This window comes from Oryzias latipes, chromosome 12 (genome assembly GCF_002234675.1).
Source record: "Oryzias latipes chromosome 12, ASM223467v1".
Taxonomy (NCBI): Eukaryota; Metazoa; Chordata; class Actinopteri; order Beloniformes; family Adrianichthyidae; genus Oryzias; species Oryzias latipes.
The window spans coordinates 612,130-629,250 of NC_019870.2; the positions used below are offsets into that span (position 1 = coordinate 612,130).

Below are 17,121 nucleotides of genomic sequence, written 5' to 3' on the forward strand. Positions count from 1 at the left end.
TGATGTCCTCCGCTGAATACACTCCCGGGATTCACTTTGGAGACGTTTTCATATTCACTTAGCGCACCTGCGGCGCTTTGTATGGATCAGCGCGGGGGGAGGAAGGGTCCCATTCAGCAAATGAAGGGAGCGCGCGGGCCGCACGCACGCGCCGCACGCGCGGACGGCCGGCGGGGTCAGTCGGTGTCTTTGATGATGTCCCTCTGAAATCCATCGGAATCACATTAAAGTGGACATAAAGATGTGCAGACACACACAGCACCGGGAACGGCGGCGGAGCGGCGCGCGCCAACAATCCCACCTCAACAATCGGGTTATGGGATCGGCTTTAGATCCGATTAATAATTCACCATCCTGTTAGAGGAGAACAAACATTTCTGCTGCGCGCGGGGGGGGAGGGGGGGGCAACACTCGCTATTTCACACTCGCTGCTTCTTCATCAGACTGAATGCCACGCGCTCATCCTCCCACGAACACGCGCACGGCGCCGCGAGGCATTCATCAAAACCCCAAAAGGCTCTTCTGTGAAACCGCGGCCTGCGGGGGGGGGCGCTTTTTCTTGTGGTTCTGAAGGTTCTGGACGGGAACCAGTTTGATTTCAAAGATGGAAACAAACATTTAAGAATAAAAAACAAACAGAATCCGCGAAGGGGGGTCTAAGGGCAGGGATGCCAGTATAGCTTAGTCAGTTTGTTAGTTCATTTTAGTATTTTTCTATTGAACTCTTTGTATTCGTGATCCTTTTGAGTTCATGTTTTACTTTGAAGCCCATCGAGACGACTGTTGTTGGGATTTTGGGCTATACAAATAAAATTGAATTGAATTAAAGGGTCCAGAACCAGTTTTCTCATTTGCCAGAGAAGACTGAACGGAACCGCTCCGGGTCAGCCAAACCCCTGAGGGGTCACGACCCGCAGACACCTCTGGACCTCGGTTCCATCTGCTGAGGCTCCTGGAGCTGCTCTGAATCCGGAGAAGATTCTGTATGAAGCTGAGCTTCAGTGTGCAGGATGTCAGCTCTGCATCACCATCATCATCCTCATCATCCTCATCGTCGTCATCACCATCATCCTCATCATCATCGTCAATCGGATTCTAATCCGCAGTAATCTGTGGTGCTGCTCTTCATCCCGAACCACAAACGCTGGGTTCTGTTTATTGTCAAACGAAAAGGTGAAGATGAAGAATCTGGACCTCCTGGAAACCACAGCAGGGACTCTTCATCAGACATGCAGAGACCAGAACCACAGACCAGAACCACAGACCAGAATCTTAGACCAGAACCAGAGACCAGAACCACAGACCAGAACCACAGACCAGAATCTTAGACCAGAACCAGAGACCAGAACCAGAGACCAGAACCACAGACCAGAACCAGAGAAGATCTTCCTCCGAGTGTGACGAAGGGTTTATTGTCATAAATGTATCTGTGATGGAAAACATACACCTGAGCTGATGACCTCTTCATCGCCTCAGATGGAGGAGGTTCTGCAGAAGTCTTCCTCATCGTCAGACCTTCAGATCTCTGAAGGTTCTGTCCTTTCAAGAACCTCATTACATTTGTTGAGGTGAACTTCATAGGCGGCAGCTGCTGCTCTTCCTCATCTCACTGCTGATGAAGACTGCTGAGGAGTTGTGTGATCTGACGCTGCCCCCTGCTGGTGAGCCCGCTCTACTGCATGTCAGTTCAGATTTAGTGGAGAAGCTGAGAAGTTCCTGCAGGAACCTGAAGCGTGAGGAGGGGTCCGCCTTCACTCCTCCTCTGGGGGGTTCCTGCTGGACCCCGGGGGTTCGATGCCGTTCTGCACCACCGTGCTGCTGTACATCTTCTGCTGCTCCTCCCTGAAACAGTCCTTCACCTTCCCTCTCTTCAGGCCTCCATCCCTGGAGAAGCAAAGGGCAGGTTCTCAAGGTCCTGGAGGAGATCAGGTCCAGGCGGATTTTGAGAGTAATCTGATTACTGCTTACCACGCCAAGTCCAGCAGACCCCCCCGACGCGCTATAGCAGATTTCACTCTACTGGCAAAATGAGCAGCATCCTCCCCAGCCTGCACACACACACACAGACAAACACACACACACACAGATGAACACACACTCACAGATGAACACACACAAACACAGAGACAAACACACACACACACAGATGAACACACACACAGACACACAAACAGAGACACACACACACAGATGAACACACACACACAGACAAACACACACAGAGGCAAACACACACACAAACAGAGACACACACACACAGATGAACACACACACAGACACACACACAGAGACAAACACACACACACACAAAGCTGAATGACGGCTGAGATGTTCTGATCCAAACTGTGTTCTTGGTACTCAGTAAAGCCGTTTTTGTGTAAGCGGTCCTGACAGGTGTACAGGTGTAGATGTGTACAGGTGTAGATGTGTACAGGTGTAGATGTGTACAGGTGTAGATGTGTACAGGTGTGTACCTGTATGGTCATAGGAGGCAGGTACCACACGTTCACCACGATGGCCCAGCTGGTCATCATGCGCAGCAGGTAGCTCACCATGTTGTACTTAGTGCTGTTCCAGAAAGCGTCTCCGAAGCGAGGGTCGTACTGAGACACACAGTAACACGGCACGCGCACGTGGGCGTGCACATCTATGTGTTCAAATGGTCAAGAACAGGGGAGTTTGCCAAAAACTCTCACCTTGATGGCGACCGGATGGATGGTTCCTCTGACTTCAAAGCTTCCCTTCTTGAACATCAAGACAGAGGTGTTGTTGACGCAGGTTCCTGTCGGCGACGAGACGAGCGTCAGAAAGCTCAGGACACGTGGCAGACAGACGCCGACATAGACGAGGCGAGAAGGCGAGGACACACCCACCTTCTGGGAATATGAGGATGGGAAGTTTGGTCCTGGCAGAGACGTGAGCTCTGAGCCTGCAGACACAAAGACCAGGTTGTAGCAGCTCACAGCAGAACATGCATTCATCCAGCCCTCATCGTTCCAGAAACCACTGATCTGATCCGGATTCATGGTTTTAACCATTTGTACTTTTACCAGTTGAGTCTATTTTGCTGTTCCTCGTCCTCTCAGTCTCTGACAGAAGCGTTTTCATCCGCCTCACATTTACTTCCCTCTTTCCGTAAAAGTCTTTATTCCTTTTCTTTGGAACAATCTAGCTCCGCCTGCTTTTAACGTCGGTTCTGATGAGGAAGACGGATGTGGCGGACGTGTCGGCTCTGCTGCCGCCTCACCTGCTGGTCACGGCGTGCCGGTCCTTCATCTCTGACCTCTCGAACCAAATGTGGGGGCAGGACCTCACCATGGACCTCTGGATGACCCCCATCAGCCCCCTGTGAATCTGCCCCACCTATGGACAAGGCTGTGTCAGAACCTCCCCCCCTATAAATGTGCATAATCTCTGGGCACACTCACCATCGCATAGCAACCGTCGTTGGCCAGAATGACCACATCTATTGGTGTGGTGTGATTGGCAACGCAGATCCCTCCTTTCTGGGGCCGATTCTCCCTGCAGAGGCAGGAAGAAGAGTTTATTCAGCGGTCGGTTTCAGAAGCAACAATTCAAAAGCTGTGAAAGGGGCTGAAGGAGCAGGAGCTGAAGGAGCAGGAGCTGAAGAAGCAGGAGCTGCAGGAGCAGGAGCTGCAGGAGCTGCAGGAGCTGAAGGAGCTGAAGGAGCAGGAGCCGCAGGAGCTGCAGGAGCTGAAGGAGCTGCAGGAGCTGAAGGAGCTGAAGGAGCTGAAGGAGCAGGAGCTGAAGGAGCAGGAGCTGAAGGAGCAGGAGCTGCAGGAGCCGCAGGAGCTGCAGGAGCTGCAGGAGCTGAAGGAGCTGAAGGAGCTGAAGGAGCAGGAGCTGCAGGAGCCGCAGGAGCTGCAGGAGCTGAAGGAGCTGCAGGAGCTGAAGGAGCTGCAGGAGCTGAAGGAGCAGGAGCCGCAGGAGCTGCAGGAGCTGCAGGAGCTGAAGGAGCTGCAGGAGCTGAAGGAGCAGGAGCCGCAGGAGCAGGAGCTGAAGGAGCAGGATCCGCAGGAGCAGGAGCTGAAGGAGCAGGAGCCGCAGGAGCAGGAGCTGAAGGAGCAGGAGCTGCAGGAGCAGGAGCTGCAGGAACCGCAGGAGCTGCAGGAGCTGCAGGAGCTGAAGGAGCGGGAGCTGAAGGAGCAGGAGCTGCAGGAACCGCAGGAGCTGCAGGAGCTGCAGGAGCTGAAGGAGCAGGAGCTGAAGGAGCAGGAGCTGAAGGAGCAGGAGCAGGAGCTGAAGGAGCAGGAGCTGCAGGAGCGGGAGCTGAAGGAGCTGCAGGAGCAGCAGGAGCTGAAGGAGTTGCAGGAGCTGCAGGAGACGCAGGAGCTGCAGGAGACGCAGGAGCTGCAGGAGCTGCAGGAGCTGCAGGAGCTGAAGGAGCGGGAGCTGAAGGAGCTGAAGGAGCTGCAGGAGACGCAGGAGCTGAAGGAGCGGGAGCTGAAGGAGCTGCAGGAGCTGAAGGAGTTGCAGGAGCTGCAGGAGACGCAGGAGCTGCAGGAGACGCAGGAGCTGAAGGAGACGCAGGAGCTGAAGGAGCTGAAGGAGCTCCAGGAGCTCAAGGAGCTGAAGGAGCTGAAGGAGCAGGAGCTGCAGGAGCTGAAGGAGCTGCAGGAGCTGCAGGAGCTGAAGGAGCGGGAGCTGAAGGAGCTGCAGGAGCTGCAGGAGCTGCAGGAGCTGAAGGAGTTGCAGGAGCCGCAGGAGCTGCAGGAGCTGAAGGAGCAGGAGCCGCAGGAGCTGCAGGAGCTGCAGGAGCTGCAGGAGCTGAAGGAGCAGGAGCTGAAGGAGCTGCAGGAGCTGCAGGAGCTGCAGGAGCTGAAGGAGTTGCAGGAGCTGCAGGAGACGCAGGAGCTGCAGGAGACGCAGGAGCTGCAGGAGCTGCAGGAGCTGAAGGAGCAGGAGCTGCAAGAGCCGCAGGAGCTGAAGGAGCTGAAGGAGACGCAGGAGCTGCAGGAGCTGAAGGAGCAGGAGCTGCAGGAGCTGAAGGAGCTCAAGGAGATGAAGGAGCTGAAGGAGATGAAGGAGCTGAAGGAGCTGAAGGAGCAGGAGCTGCAGGAGACGCAGGAGCTGCAGGAGCTGCAGGAGCTGAAGGAGCAGGAGCTGCAGGAGCCGCAGGAGCTGAAGGAGCTGAAGGAGACGCAGGAGCTGCAGGAGCTGAAGGAGCAGGAACTGCAGGAGACGCATGAGCTGAAGGAGCTGAAGGAGCTGCAGGAGCTGAAGGAGCGGGAGCTGAAGGAGCTGCAGGAGCTGCAGGAGACGCAGGAGCTGAAGGAGCGGGAGCTGAAGGAGCTGCAGGAGCTGAAGGAGTTGCAGGAGCTGCAGGAGACGCAGGAGCTGCAGGAGACGCAGGAGCTGCAGGAGCTGCAGGAGCTGAAGGAGCAGGAGCTGCAGGAGCCGCAGGAGCTGAAGGAGCTGAAGGAGCAGGAGCTGCAGGAGCAGGAGCTGCAGGAGACGCATGAGCTGCAGGAGCTGCAGGAGCTGCAGGAGCCGCAGGAGCTGCAGGAGCTGCAGGAGCAGCAGGAGCAGCAGGAGCTGCAGGAGCAGCAGTTACAGCTGCAGGAACAGCAGGAGCTGCAGGAGCTGCAGGAATCCTCGCTCTGATCTGACGAAGATCTGAGCTTCTCAGCAGCTCCAGCACAAACACCAGAACCAGCAGAGGCGACGCTGACTTGTTGTGGTAGTGGATGGTGGCGGACAGTCCTCTGGCGCAGATTCGGTAGCAGGTCAGGTGGACCAGCTCGCTCAGCCAGTTCTTCATACTGGAAAACACAGAAGGTCAGACGTTCACCCCATCCCGGAGCAGAACTGATCCTCTCTGCAGCTGCACCTGCTCTCTGGGAGGAACCCCACCACCGTGGTTCCCAGCACCAACCACGACAGACCGATGACGGCCAGAGCCACCCTGCAGAGAGGTCAGAGGTCAATATGCCATCCCAAGACTGACCTTCAGGGCTGTCAGATGATTGGTTAGGAACTGAAATCTTCCTTCACTAAAAGATGAATCTTCATGGACGGTTCTGTCGGGATAGAACGCCTCATCAGACCCACCTGAGAGGGAGGAGCACGCCATATCGGACAAAGACGCCGAGCACCCAGAAGATGGTGAGGCGGAGGCTGATGTACTGGAAGTTCTGGTTGGTCCGTGTGAGGAGGTTCCAGGAGGCCAGCTCCTCGGAGGAGAAACGTTGGGTCACCTGGTCCTCCACGATGCTCTCCAAACCCTTCTGACAAAAGTAAATAGCGTCGCTCAGGGAAAACTCGCCCGCCTCGGGTCGCCGCGAGAGCCGCAGCTGCTCCATCTCCTCCTCCATGGACCCCCCTGTGTGCTCTATGATCCCTGCAAGACAGAGAGAGTAGGACGTCTGTAGAAGGTCTGTAGGAGGTCTATAGGAGTTCTATAGGAGTTCTATAGGAGGTCTGTAGGAGGTCTATAGGAGGTCTATAGGAGTTCTATAGGAGTTCTATAGGAGGTCTGTTGAAGGTCTGTAGGAGGTCTATAGGAGTTCTATAGGAGGTCTGTAGAAGGTCTGTAGGAGGTCTATAGGAGTTCTATAGGAGTTCTATAGGAGGTCTATAGAAGTTCTGTAGGAGGTCTGTAGGAGGTCTATAGGAGTTCTATAGGAGTTCTATAGGAGGTCTGTAGGAGGTCTATAGAAGTTCTGTAGGGAGTCTATAGGAGTTCTATAGGAGTTCTATAGGAGGTCTATAGGAGGTCTGTAGGAGGTCTGTAGGAGGTCTATAGGAGTTCTATAGGAGGTCTATAGGAGGCCTGTAGAAGGTCTGTAGGAGTTCTATAGGAGTTCTATAGGAGGTCTGTAGGAGGTCTATAGGAGTTCTATAGGAGGTCTATAGGAGGTCTGTAGAAGGTCTGTAGGAGGTCTATAGGAGTTCTATAGGAGGTCTATAGGAGGTCTGTAGAAGGTCTGTAGGAGGTCTATAGGAGTTCTATAGGAGGTCTATAGGAGGCCTGTAGAAGGTCTGTAGGGAGTCTATAGGAGTTCTATAGGAGTTCTATAGGAGGTCTATAGGAGGTCTGTAGGAGGTCTGTAGGAGGTCTATAGGAGTTCTATAGGAGGTCTATAGGAGGCCTGTAGAAGGTCTGTAGGAGTTCTATAGGAGTTCTATAGGAGGTCTGTAGGAGGTCTATAGGAGTTCTATAGGAGGTCTATAGGAGGTCTGTAGAAGGTCTGTAGGAGGTCTATAGGAGTTCTATAGGAGGTCTATAGGAGGTCTGTAGAAGGTCTGTAGGAGGTCTATAGGAGTTCTATAGGAGGTCTATAGGAGGCCTGTAGAAGGTCTGTAGGGAGTCTATAGGAGTTCTATAGGAGTTCTATAGGAGGTCTATAGGAGGTCTGTAGGAGGTCTGTAGGAGGTCTATAGGAGTTCTATAGGAGGTCTATAGGAGGCCTGTAGAAGGTCTGTAGGAGTTCTATAGGAGTTCTATAGGAGGTCTGTAGGAGGTCTATAGGAGTTCTATAGGAGGTCTATAGGAGGTCTGTAGAAGGTCTGTAGGAGGTCTATAGGAGTTCTATAGGAGGTCTATAGGAGGTCTGTAGAAGGTCTGTAGGAGGTCTATAGGAGTTCTATAGGAGGTCTATAGGAGGTCTGTAGGAGGTTTGTAGGAGATTTTAGCATCATCTAGCTGCTGAAGTCCCTGAAGAGCTGAGTGGATCAGCTAATAAAATGTTCCAAAAATGATACTTTTTTATTTTACTGAACAAACATTCTGAGTAGAAAAGTAGAAGAAAGGAAGGTTCTAAGAAGTTCTGGAGAAGTTCTGGAGAAGTTCTGGAGAAGTTGCAGTAATGCAAACAGCAGAATTTCCTGAAGATCAGAATCATGGATATTCAGTAAAAAGACAAACGGTTCTGGTTCACCAGTAAAACCAATGCAGAGATTTATTTTCATTGTTTTTAAAAATGGCTTCTTTTCTCTGCATTTGATGTTCTTGTTTCTGAACATTTTTTGAGGTTCTCTGTGAGGTTCTCTGTGAGGTTCTCTGTGAGGTTCTCTGTGAGGTTCTGTTTCACATGAAACCCAAACTCTGGTCTTCCTGTTTTTGTTCGTCTCAAACGTCTGTTTGGACAAACTTACACAACCTTCTGTTGCATCATCCCAGCAAGGCCGCTGCAGGTCCTGCACCGCGTCACATGACCAGCGCGTGCAGCACATTCCTGGGGGGGGGGCAGACACTGAAAGCAGCTGCAGGTCAGTCACATGTCAAAGTATCACTGCTGCAGCGGCGACCACGACTCGCTAATTCATCAATCTCCTCCTAGACACACAACACTTCCTGTTGGGGGGGGGGGGGGGGGGGGGGCAGACGGAAATCAGACATGGCAGAATAAACTAAATGTCAGCCGGTCCCCAAAACAAAAACCTTCAAGGATTTCAGCTGCGGGGAATTAAGAAAGTTCCACAAAAACCTCTAGGAGGAGGAGCTGTCGTTAAATAAACCAACGACCTTAGATGGACTTTATCTGTTAATTATCCTGATTGTCTTTTTCTCAGTGCATCAGTCCAGACCAACGACTGTATAGAGGACTGGACTGAGTGACCCCCCCCCTGAGGTTACCCACAGAACCCACAGAATCCCTCAGACGTCTACAGCTTTTGTTCTATGGTCAGAGGAACCGTTCTGGATCTGATACCTCTATTTTTTTAAACATTCTTGATGATCCTCATGATGGGTTCTTACAACGAGCTCACTTCTGATTGGTGAGGGGGGTTGCCATGGAAACGTTGACTCAGAAAAACTCTGACCAATCGCTGCTCACTGACGAGGTCTGGCATCGACTTGATTTGGTTGGAGGTAAACCATTTTCTACGGGTAAAGCTACCAGAACAGAAGATTCCAGAGTCCAGATGCCATCATTCAACCTCCACACATCCACCCCTGAAGACTCCACCTCCACCTTTTAGGTGGAGAAGCACAAACATGGACTTGAGCTGATCTTTTCAAACACACTCCTCCACCTGCAGCTGCTTTACTGTCATGAGGGAGGATTCCTCCACATGTTAGAGTCTGCTTTATGATGCCTTCAGGGTCATGATGCCTTCAGGGTCATGATGCAGAGCTGTACCTGTGATGTGCAGCTTTAAGTTTTGTGCTTCATAAATTGTAGCATAAAAACCATCCTGGTTCCGGTTCTGTCTTCAGAGGTTCTTGAAGCTTCAGCTGGTTTTCAAGTCAGGTTCCGTCTGACGTCTTTGGTACTAAAACTTATCAGGTTCAAGGTTCCAGATGTTCAGCTCGATGTGCGGCTCACCTGCAGACGGGGTGGCGCCGCCAGGCTGCTCCTGACGTCCCCTCTGGATTCGCACGGTCGCCCACTGCAACCACAGACACGGTCATGTGACCTCTGACCTCACACCGCTGCTGAAGGGGAAGGTTTCTGCCCCGGCAGCCTCACCTGCAGGATCCTGACCAGGACCTGGATGTAGACGCCGCTGACGCCCAGAGAGATGCCGAACATGGCGGGCAGCACGATGAAGAACACAACGATCAGCAGCCACAGCTGGAAGACGGCTGCAGCCGCGCTCACCGGGTCGGTCATGTCTGTCTGGGGTCACCTCATCCTCTGCACTGCAGCTGCTGGGATGAACACAAACGCATCTGAGGCGTTCAAGGACTCGGGAGCAGCAGAAGACGGGTCATCTGAAGGTCAGTTCACTGCAGAACCTTTGGACCAAAAAATGAAAGAGTCACACGACGCTCCTGAAGACCAGTTTGGAGGAAGTGCTGAACTTTCAGTTCTGTTTCCTCTGTGCTGCTCTGCTGTCATCTGCACGCGCTCTGTCCAGTCCAAAGCGCTGAAGGTGAAGGTTTGGAGCTCCACCTGAAGCTGATGACGTCCTGGAAGGTTCTGGCAGAACCTCATGTTCACATCAGATCCCATTTGTCAGGAATTCCACTAGGAAGTTACGGGCGCTCGTGCGCGCCCCTTACGTAACCGGGCTGTTGGACTCTGACGTCAAATTCTCGCTTTAACGGAGTTTAGAGGCGCGAGCTGAAGCGCGATCGACGGAGAACCGTCAGATGGACTCACCGCTCAGAACTGGACCGGAACCGGGAACTCCGCGGGCGCCGTTACGGCTGTCCAGATGACGCGCGGGATCTGGATCGGTCGCTGCCGGATTTTGGTCCGAAAACCCCGTCCGTCCAAAGCCACGCCCCCGGTCATTTGATGACGCTTCAGCACGCGGGAAAAGAGAGGAAGCGCTCGCGCTCCAGAACCGACAGAAAAACATTGAAAAAGTGACAGAGAGGACAAAACAGCTGATGGAGAAGTTCCCGAAGCTGCAGCCTCAGTTACCATGGCGACGCATTCCAGAAGAACGTCATGCAACTGTGACTTTAAACAAATGTAAGAGAAGAAACCGCAAAAAGTTCAGATACTTTCAAAAAGTAGAAGAAAATGATACTTGCCGTTTGTTACATAACAATCATCGTTATTAACCTCCTTCATTACTAAAAAGATGACTTCCTTATGTTCAAAGCATCAAGATCACAGTCTGGATTCTGTGATCCATTTAGACAAACTACACACAGTTTATGGAACAAACACAACAAGAACCACACAAACACACACAGGCCTTAAAATTATGAAATCCTTTTATTGTTTTGGCTCTTTTTCATTCATAAGAACAGAGTCTTTCTGTTTGTTCTCTGTATTATTGTCACATGATTTCAGGTTTTATTTGAGTTCATGTTAATTCTTCTTCTTCCACTTTCGGCTTCTCCCATCAGGGGTCGCCACAGCGAACAAGTCGCATGGTAAATTTGGCAATGTTTTACGCCGGATGCCCTTCCTGACGCAACCTTCTCAAACCGGGCTTGGAACCGGCACAGAGGTAGAGAAGGGAACAGGGAGCAGCCCGGAGTCGAACCCTGGTTTCACGGACGGAAGGCGCCGCAAACCAGCACGAGCTAAACCGGCTCCCCAGTTCATGTTAATTAATAAATGCAACTTATGCATTTTTTTAAATATAAAAATATCTGTTCTGCAAAAATAGACACGTAGAAAGTATTCTTCTGATGTTATTGTTCTTTTATTACATTTATAGAATAAACTGTGTAGGGTTTTTTTGCGTTTACGTGCTATAACTTCACCCAACAGCAGGGTTTTCACCGACGTGAAGGTTTCTGCATGTTTGGCATCCGCTCCGTTCATAACTTCAACAAATGATCAAGTTTTTCTTCAACGGCTTTTAGTTTTTGGACCCAATCAGCCCAAATTCTAGAGCAGTCAAACTGGTTAACCACTATCAGGGACAGCAGTTCAGATGAACTTTAAGGCATTTTTAGGTCACTTTTTAAAAATGTTAGTTTAAATGTTGCTGTTTTTCTTCTACAGCTTTTACTTCTGGTCTGGAGGGGGGGGGGGGGGGGGGGGTCAACAGGACTGTTGTCACCCACATACAGGGATTTGAGTGTTTCTGTGTGACGTCTGTGTTATAAAGCTTTCCAAATGTGTAAAATGATTATGAATGGACAACATTATTAGCAAACCTAATATGCAGAAATAGAAGACATGAATAGAGTTTTACTAAATTAGAAAAAGAAAAATAGGAAAACAACCAAGAAAACATCATTAAACAAAGTATAAAAAGATTAGACCTTTCTTCTCACAATGATCAGGGACCCGGTAGCGTGGAGACCGGGTCCAGAATCATAAAAGCTGTTGAAGAAAAACGCGAACATTTATTTACATTTTTTTAACTAGAATTAGAAAAGGCCTTAAACGCTCATCTAAACTGCTGTTTTATTTTTGCCATCTTCTTTTGTTCAATCATGTAAACAGTTTGTTATATGATAATGTTTATATGTTCTGGAGTGTTCAATAAACTCAAAAGAAGTGTTTGTTCCCATTGGAGATGCTGTCCGGTGTCGCAGTGTTTTGGCCCTCGCCGGCCGCCGTAGTCAAGGCTGCGGGATCTCTGGCGGTAATTTCGGGGGTGGACATCATGTCGGAACCGGCGGTTCGGATCTCAGGAATAGTTCTGGCTTCTCTCATGTTCCAACACGCGAACAGCGACTCGGACGTGGTAAGAGCTCGGCAGAACCTCGGCGCTGGCCGTTTCCGGTCAGTTCGGTTCCGGAAGAAAGTTAGCAAACAACACGGAGGATGTTCGGCTGACGCGCGTAGTTTCGGAATTCAAAGTCAGTCTGTTTGCTCTGTGACGTCATTTTGACCGTTCACGTGCCTGTAAGTCTCGAACAGTTAATTGGTTCACGTAACTTTTTACTCCGTTCTCTAATTATTGCGAGTTTTAAGACGAAACTTGGTTTGTTTGGAGGGAAGAATTAGTCAAAAGACCGCGGCTTTTCTCTGCTGTGGTGTTTCCTACCATAACTCTACTCAAATTTCTGCTTTAAAAACCACGCGGTCACGTGATCCTTTACGCGGTTTATCCGGTGGGATGACGTATGCCTTCTGCCCGCCAGGAGGGTCTCGTGCTCGGAGAAAGCAGGTTTGATGAGCAGGTGACCATCAGCGACTCTCAGTCCGACCACGTCCACATCCAGGAAACGTACAGTAAGTGACGTCATCACTTCATGACAGCCGTGCTCCCCAGCAGCTGCCCTTGGGACATGCGCAGTGTAACGCCTGATGTTTTCGTGACAGACGTGCAGAAGCATGTGGCCTGCCACCAGCTGAACACGTGAGTGCTGCGGCTCGTTGCCATGGTGACCTGTTGACTGCAGCTGATGGTTCCTGTGGTGTCAGTCTGTACAGCGGCTCTGGGGAGGTGAACATGGAGGTGCTGCAGGAGATGCTGGCGGGCGGCAGGCCGTCGGGTCATGATGGGGGTCTGCTGGCTCCGCCTCAGGTCAGTTCTGTCTGCAGCTCGGGTCGGGTCAGAATGGGGGCGGGGTAACAGGGTTCTGCCGTTTTCAGGACAGCGTGATCGGCTGGTACCGGCAGCGCAGGGACTCGGAGCAGCAAATGAGCTTCAGGGAGAAGGTGGTCCACGACAACCTGAGGAGAGCTCTGGCCAACCCTCACATGATCTTCATGCTGCTGACGCCCAGCAGGGCGGTTCTGACGGGCTCCACACACAGAACCGAGTACGCAGCCTTCATCCGCCGGGACAGGTGACGTAACGGACGCAGGCAGGAAGCTTTGACATCAGCGGGTTAACAAACCTGCTGATGTCACCTGAAGCTGTTCTATAGTTTGTCCTTATTTGTTCTCATGACTTCAAACAGTTTGACCACAAACGGCGTCTGAGGTGCTGCAGGGCGTTCTGTTGGGATCATCATACCTGTTATGTGGACACTAAGCATTGGTTTGAACCTCCAGCTACAGAAACAGGGGGAGGGGCTTCCTCAGAGTGGAAAGACTTTTATTACTAGTTTATTTATTTCAACTTAAAGGCCCGTACACACTGGGACGAATTTCACGCGTGATATTCGTCGACGTTTAACGCCTCGTGACTAAACAAAGGGCACCAATGTGAGTGTGCACACCGACGCGAAAAACGCCACGCGTAAAAGCGTCACTTTTTAAAAAACGCCTCGGGTTCGTTTTTTTTTTTTTGATGCGTCGCGTCGAAATCTATTCAACCAATGAGAATGGCGCTTTTGCACACGTGTCTGGAGCTTCTGAAGTTACAGTAAAACACAAAACTGCCTTTCTGAGCACACATACCAGCGAAGAAGATAGACGCCAAGTAGCGTCTACACTGCCGCGAAGAAATAAGACGAAGAAGATGCACTCACTGACGGACATTCTAAAATATCCCTGAAAACGCTCATGATCCATTTTCAGCTCTTTTACCAGTCGATAGAACTCCCCATGTTCTTCTCTTCTCGTAACTATGGGATGTACCCAAAATCGACGTCTTTTCCGGCGTCTTTCATCATCAACAGAATCAAAATTTCTTCATCGCTGGAACTGGAGCTACTGGTGCTTGAAATATTCATGTTTTCTTTGTATTATTCTGATGAGTGCGTAAATACTTGCTCTCTTCTTCTGAGTGAAAAGCGACTTTAAGAAGCGTAAAGTTGCTCAGCGCCACCTTGTGTACAGGAGTATTTCTGTTTACATTAAGCGCCATCTAATGTCAGGGAATGAAATTTCATGTTCGCTCGGCTCATCGTCAGCGAAAATCGCCTGGGTGTGAACACAAAAAACGTGTTGAAAAACGCTGGCGAATAACGCCTGGCGAATATTTGTCCCGGTGTGTACGGGCCTTAAAGTTCAATTCTGTTACAGCTGTAGTACCAACATCCACCACTGGAGGGAATCTCCTTAGAGAAGACCGAAAGATTTCTGAAAACGATCCAAATTTACCCTGATTATTGCCTGTGAGAGATGTCTGAGGAGGTGCTCTGATGGGTGGGGGTGTCTCCTCTGACAGGTGGGGGTGTCTCTGATGGGTGGGTGTGTCTCTGACGGGTGGGCGTGTCTCTGATGGGTGGGTGTGTCTCCTCTGACGGGTGGGCGTGTCTCTGATGGGTGGGTGTGTCTCCTCTGACGGGTGGGCGTGTCTCTGATTGGTGTGCGTGTCTCGTCTGACAGTTGGGGGTGTCTCTGATGGGTGGGCGTGTCTCCTCTGACAGGTGGGCGTGTCTCTGACGGGTGGGCGTGTCTCCTCTGACAGGTGGGGGTGTCTCCTCTGACGGGTGGGCGTGTCTCTGATGGGTGGGCGTGTCTCCTCTGCAGGCGCTTCAAGAACATCCCTGTGCTCGTCAACAACTTGGGTCTTCTGGAGCAGCAGGGCTACTGGAGGGGGTCTGCGCCGTGCTCAGCCACTGGTTACATCATCACCATGAAGAAACACAGGTAAAGCCCCCACCCCCATACAACGGCACTGGGTTCCTGCTGACAGAGATGTGGTTCTGGTCCAGGTCCAAATTCTTCTGCTCCAGCGGGTCGGTGAAGGAGGTGAGCGAGGTGAACAGCATGAACGAGTCGCTGCAGGTGGAGCTCCAGGTGAGGAGCTTTCTAAACCCCCGTCAAAGGGGTGGAGCTAGTTTTTCTGTTTAGCATCAGAACCTGCTGCCCTGTAAAGCTCTGATTGGTCAGTCTGCATCTGGGAAGAAGAACCTCAGGAGGCCTTATTGAGTTTGTGTACGGATGAATTTTGAGCTCTTTGGCTCTCCGTACTGCTGTTGGTAGAAAGCCTGCAGATGTGTGGAGGAGAGCGAGCGTCAGCTGGAGGCTCTGCAGGTGGAGGTTTCTGCTCTCAGGAGGAGGTTAGGGGAGAAGCAGCAGCCAGAACCAGGTGAGGTTCGGAGCTGACCGCCAGCAGCGGGTTTTTGGGCGGATCCTCACCGTTTCCTGTTTCCTCAGTCGCCGCCGTTCAGCCCGAGCAAAGGAACAACAGCGCTCTGCTCAGCGCCGTCAGGGATCTGCTGGGCTGCTCGCCTATGTTCCTCACACAGACACTAACGCTGAAGGCATTTCCGGTGCCTGAGGAATACGCCTCACCTGAAACGCAGGTAAAGGAGGAGCAGCTCCCCCTTCTGGAGCTGAGTGACACGACCTCGCGGAAGAGGCTGCGAGAGCTGGCGGTGAGGGAGAGGAAGCGCCGAAGGAGCAGGTGATGAGTGGACGATTACCTGAATCCTGCCAAAGGACCCTGATAAGACTGCATTTCCCACAATTCACTTTGTGATTCAATACATTTGTTGTTCCAAAGCTTTTAAATAAAGTTGAATGTTCAGACATAATTTCCTCTGCAGGATCCTGTGAGCAGCTTCAGACACAGAATATTTACAGAGAGATTTTTGAAAATTACTTTTATTCATGAAGACCTGCAATAAAAATGATGTTTCAAAATAAGAGTAAAACATGTCATCATGAACATCTGTGTGAATTAGAAAAGCTGCATGGCAGACATTACCTAAATAATTATGTCAGCAAAGTAAAAAGGAACCATGAAACAGATGTTTTAAAGACTAATACACTTCTGCAGACAAACTGTTTCAGATGATATTTTAATGTCAATGTTCACATAAGCAGCTTTACACTGACAGAACACACTGGGACTGAGTCCAAACTGGTTCCTGAAACCGGGACAGAGTTACGAGCGGGGTGAGCGGTTTCTATGGTAACGTGTGGACAGAGCCGCCGCTTCTTCATGACATCCAGGTGCTGCTGAAGTGTTGCAGGTAAAAAGTCCGGCACCGGCCGTCGGTGAGTGCGGACGCTCTACTCCAGCCGCTTGGTGCTGCAGATGTTTGGGTCTTTCATGAACTGGGGGTGTTTGTGGGTCACCGGCATGAAACCTGTGAGAACAGACGTGTTAGAGAGCCGCAGCGTTCCAGCTTCACTGATCCACACAGAGAACGCACCCAGAGCCTGAGCCTTCTTTATGGCTTTGGACACCTCCTTCTGCTTCCTGCCGCACAGCCCTGCAACACAACCGAGACCCTCAGCAAACTCACCTGTCGAGTCTGCGCCGCCGCCACTCACACTCACCTGTCAGGTGTCGTCCGTAGATCCGCCCAGAGTGTGGAGAAATGAACTGAGACAGCAGCTGTGAACAGGTGAGCACAGCTGCATGACAGACTGATGACGTCACACTCTCTGACCTCTGTGCGTCACACTCACCTGGGTGTTCTTGTAGTCCACGTTAAGGTTACAGAGGATGCAGCCCCTCTGCGGCTGCTTGTACGGGTTCTCCATCTTCACGAGCTGCAACACAAACTCTTAAAGTGATCGATTACGGATCTATTGGGTCAATAATCGATCACTTACCACATCATCTGCCTGTTGTTGGACGCTTTCCAACGACGCCGTCCTCACTCCTGCACACACATGTTAGCATGTTAGCATCACAGTTTCCTGGAATCCGGGCAAACTTCCGCGCGCTGACAGAAGACCACCCACGCCTGGAAAACACACGCACCTTGATCCACGCGGAGATTGGAGGCAGGTCTGAGCCTCTGCCACCTTCTCACGAGCAACATACCGACCGGATGCAAGAGGACACCGGTGCGACGGACACCGTTCCGCTCGCGCAGCTATTCGATCGTTAGTTCCTAGGCTGTTAATGTCTACGCCTGAGTCACAGTCAAACTCTCAGAAGTTAATTTTTAAAGTTAAATTTAGATTAAAAAAGAAAAAAAGATCGGTTAAAGTT

The 17,121-nt window shown here is 51.2% G+C and overlaps 3 protein-coding genes across 7 annotated transcripts; 1 reads left to right on the forward strand and 2 right to left on the reverse strand.

Annotated features, from left to right (window-relative positions):
- Positions 1-1,374: 1,374 nt before the first annotated feature.
- gpat3 (glycerol-3-phosphate acyltransferase 3) lies at positions 1,375-10,357 on the reverse strand. Of its 3 annotated transcripts, none has more exons than XM_023960828.1 (13): positions 10,074-10,357; positions 9,438-9,616; positions 9,294-9,357; positions 6,073-6,361; positions 5,852-5,926; positions 5,694-5,783; positions 3,429-3,522; positions 3,248-3,363; positions 2,874-2,929; positions 2,697-2,782; positions 2,475-2,603; positions 1,969-2,048; positions 1,375-1,884 (listed from the first exon to the last, which is right to left on the reverse strand). In XM_023960828.1, exons 2-13 carry the CDS (start codon positions 9,579-9,581, stop codon positions 1,752-1,754), a joined length of 1,356 nt encoding a protein of 451 aa, XP_023816596.1. In that variant the 5' UTR covers positions 9,582-9,616; positions 10,074-10,357; the 3' UTR covers positions 1,375-1,751. The 3 variants fall into 3 exon arrangements, with proteins under 3 accessions (XP_023816596.1, XP_023816593.1, XP_023816595.1); XM_023960825.1 differs by having other exon boundaries at positions 9,438-9,706; positions 10,074-10,207; XM_023960827.1 differs by having other exon boundaries at positions 9,438-9,619; positions 10,074-10,202.
- A 1,109-nt stretch (positions 10,358-11,466) lies between these two features.
- abraxas1 (abraxas 1, BRCA1 A complex subunit) lies at positions 11,467-15,815 on the forward strand. 2 transcript variants are annotated; one of them, XM_020700667.2, is made up of 9 exons: positions 11,467-12,072; positions 12,473-12,563; positions 12,654-12,690; positions 12,756-12,858; positions 12,927-13,096; positions 14,697-14,816; positions 14,882-14,966; positions 15,153-15,258; positions 15,327-15,815. In XM_020700667.2, the coding sequence occupies exons 1-9, from the start codon at positions 11,902-11,904 to the stop codon at positions 15,578-15,580; spliced, it is 1,137 nt and encodes a 378-aa protein (XP_020556326.1). In that variant the 5' UTR covers positions 11,467-11,901; the 3' UTR covers positions 15,581-15,815. The 2 variants fall into 2 exon arrangements, with proteins under 2 accessions (XP_020556326.1, XP_004085305.2); XM_004085257.4 differs by having other exon boundaries at positions 11,477-12,072; positions 12,927-13,123.
- A 139-nt stretch (positions 15,816-15,954) lies between these two features.
- On the reverse strand, positions 15,955-17,060 carry mrps18c (mitochondrial ribosomal protein S18C). 2 transcript variants are annotated; one of them, XM_011493679.2, is made up of 6 exons: positions 16,888-17,060; positions 16,737-16,786; positions 16,590-16,673; positions 16,458-16,503; positions 16,331-16,390; positions 15,955-16,264 (listed from the first exon to the last, which is right to left on the reverse strand). In XM_011493679.2, exons 1-6 carry the CDS (start codon positions 16,946-16,948, stop codon positions 16,188-16,190), a joined length of 378 nt encoding a protein of 125 aa, XP_011491981.1. In that variant the 5' UTR covers positions 16,949-17,060; the 3' UTR covers positions 15,955-16,187. The 2 variants fall into 2 exon arrangements, with proteins under 2 accessions (XP_011491981.1, XP_004085306.1); XM_004085258.3 differs by having other exon boundaries at positions 16,458-16,515.
- Between the last annotated feature and the right edge of the window lie 61 nt (positions 17,061-17,121).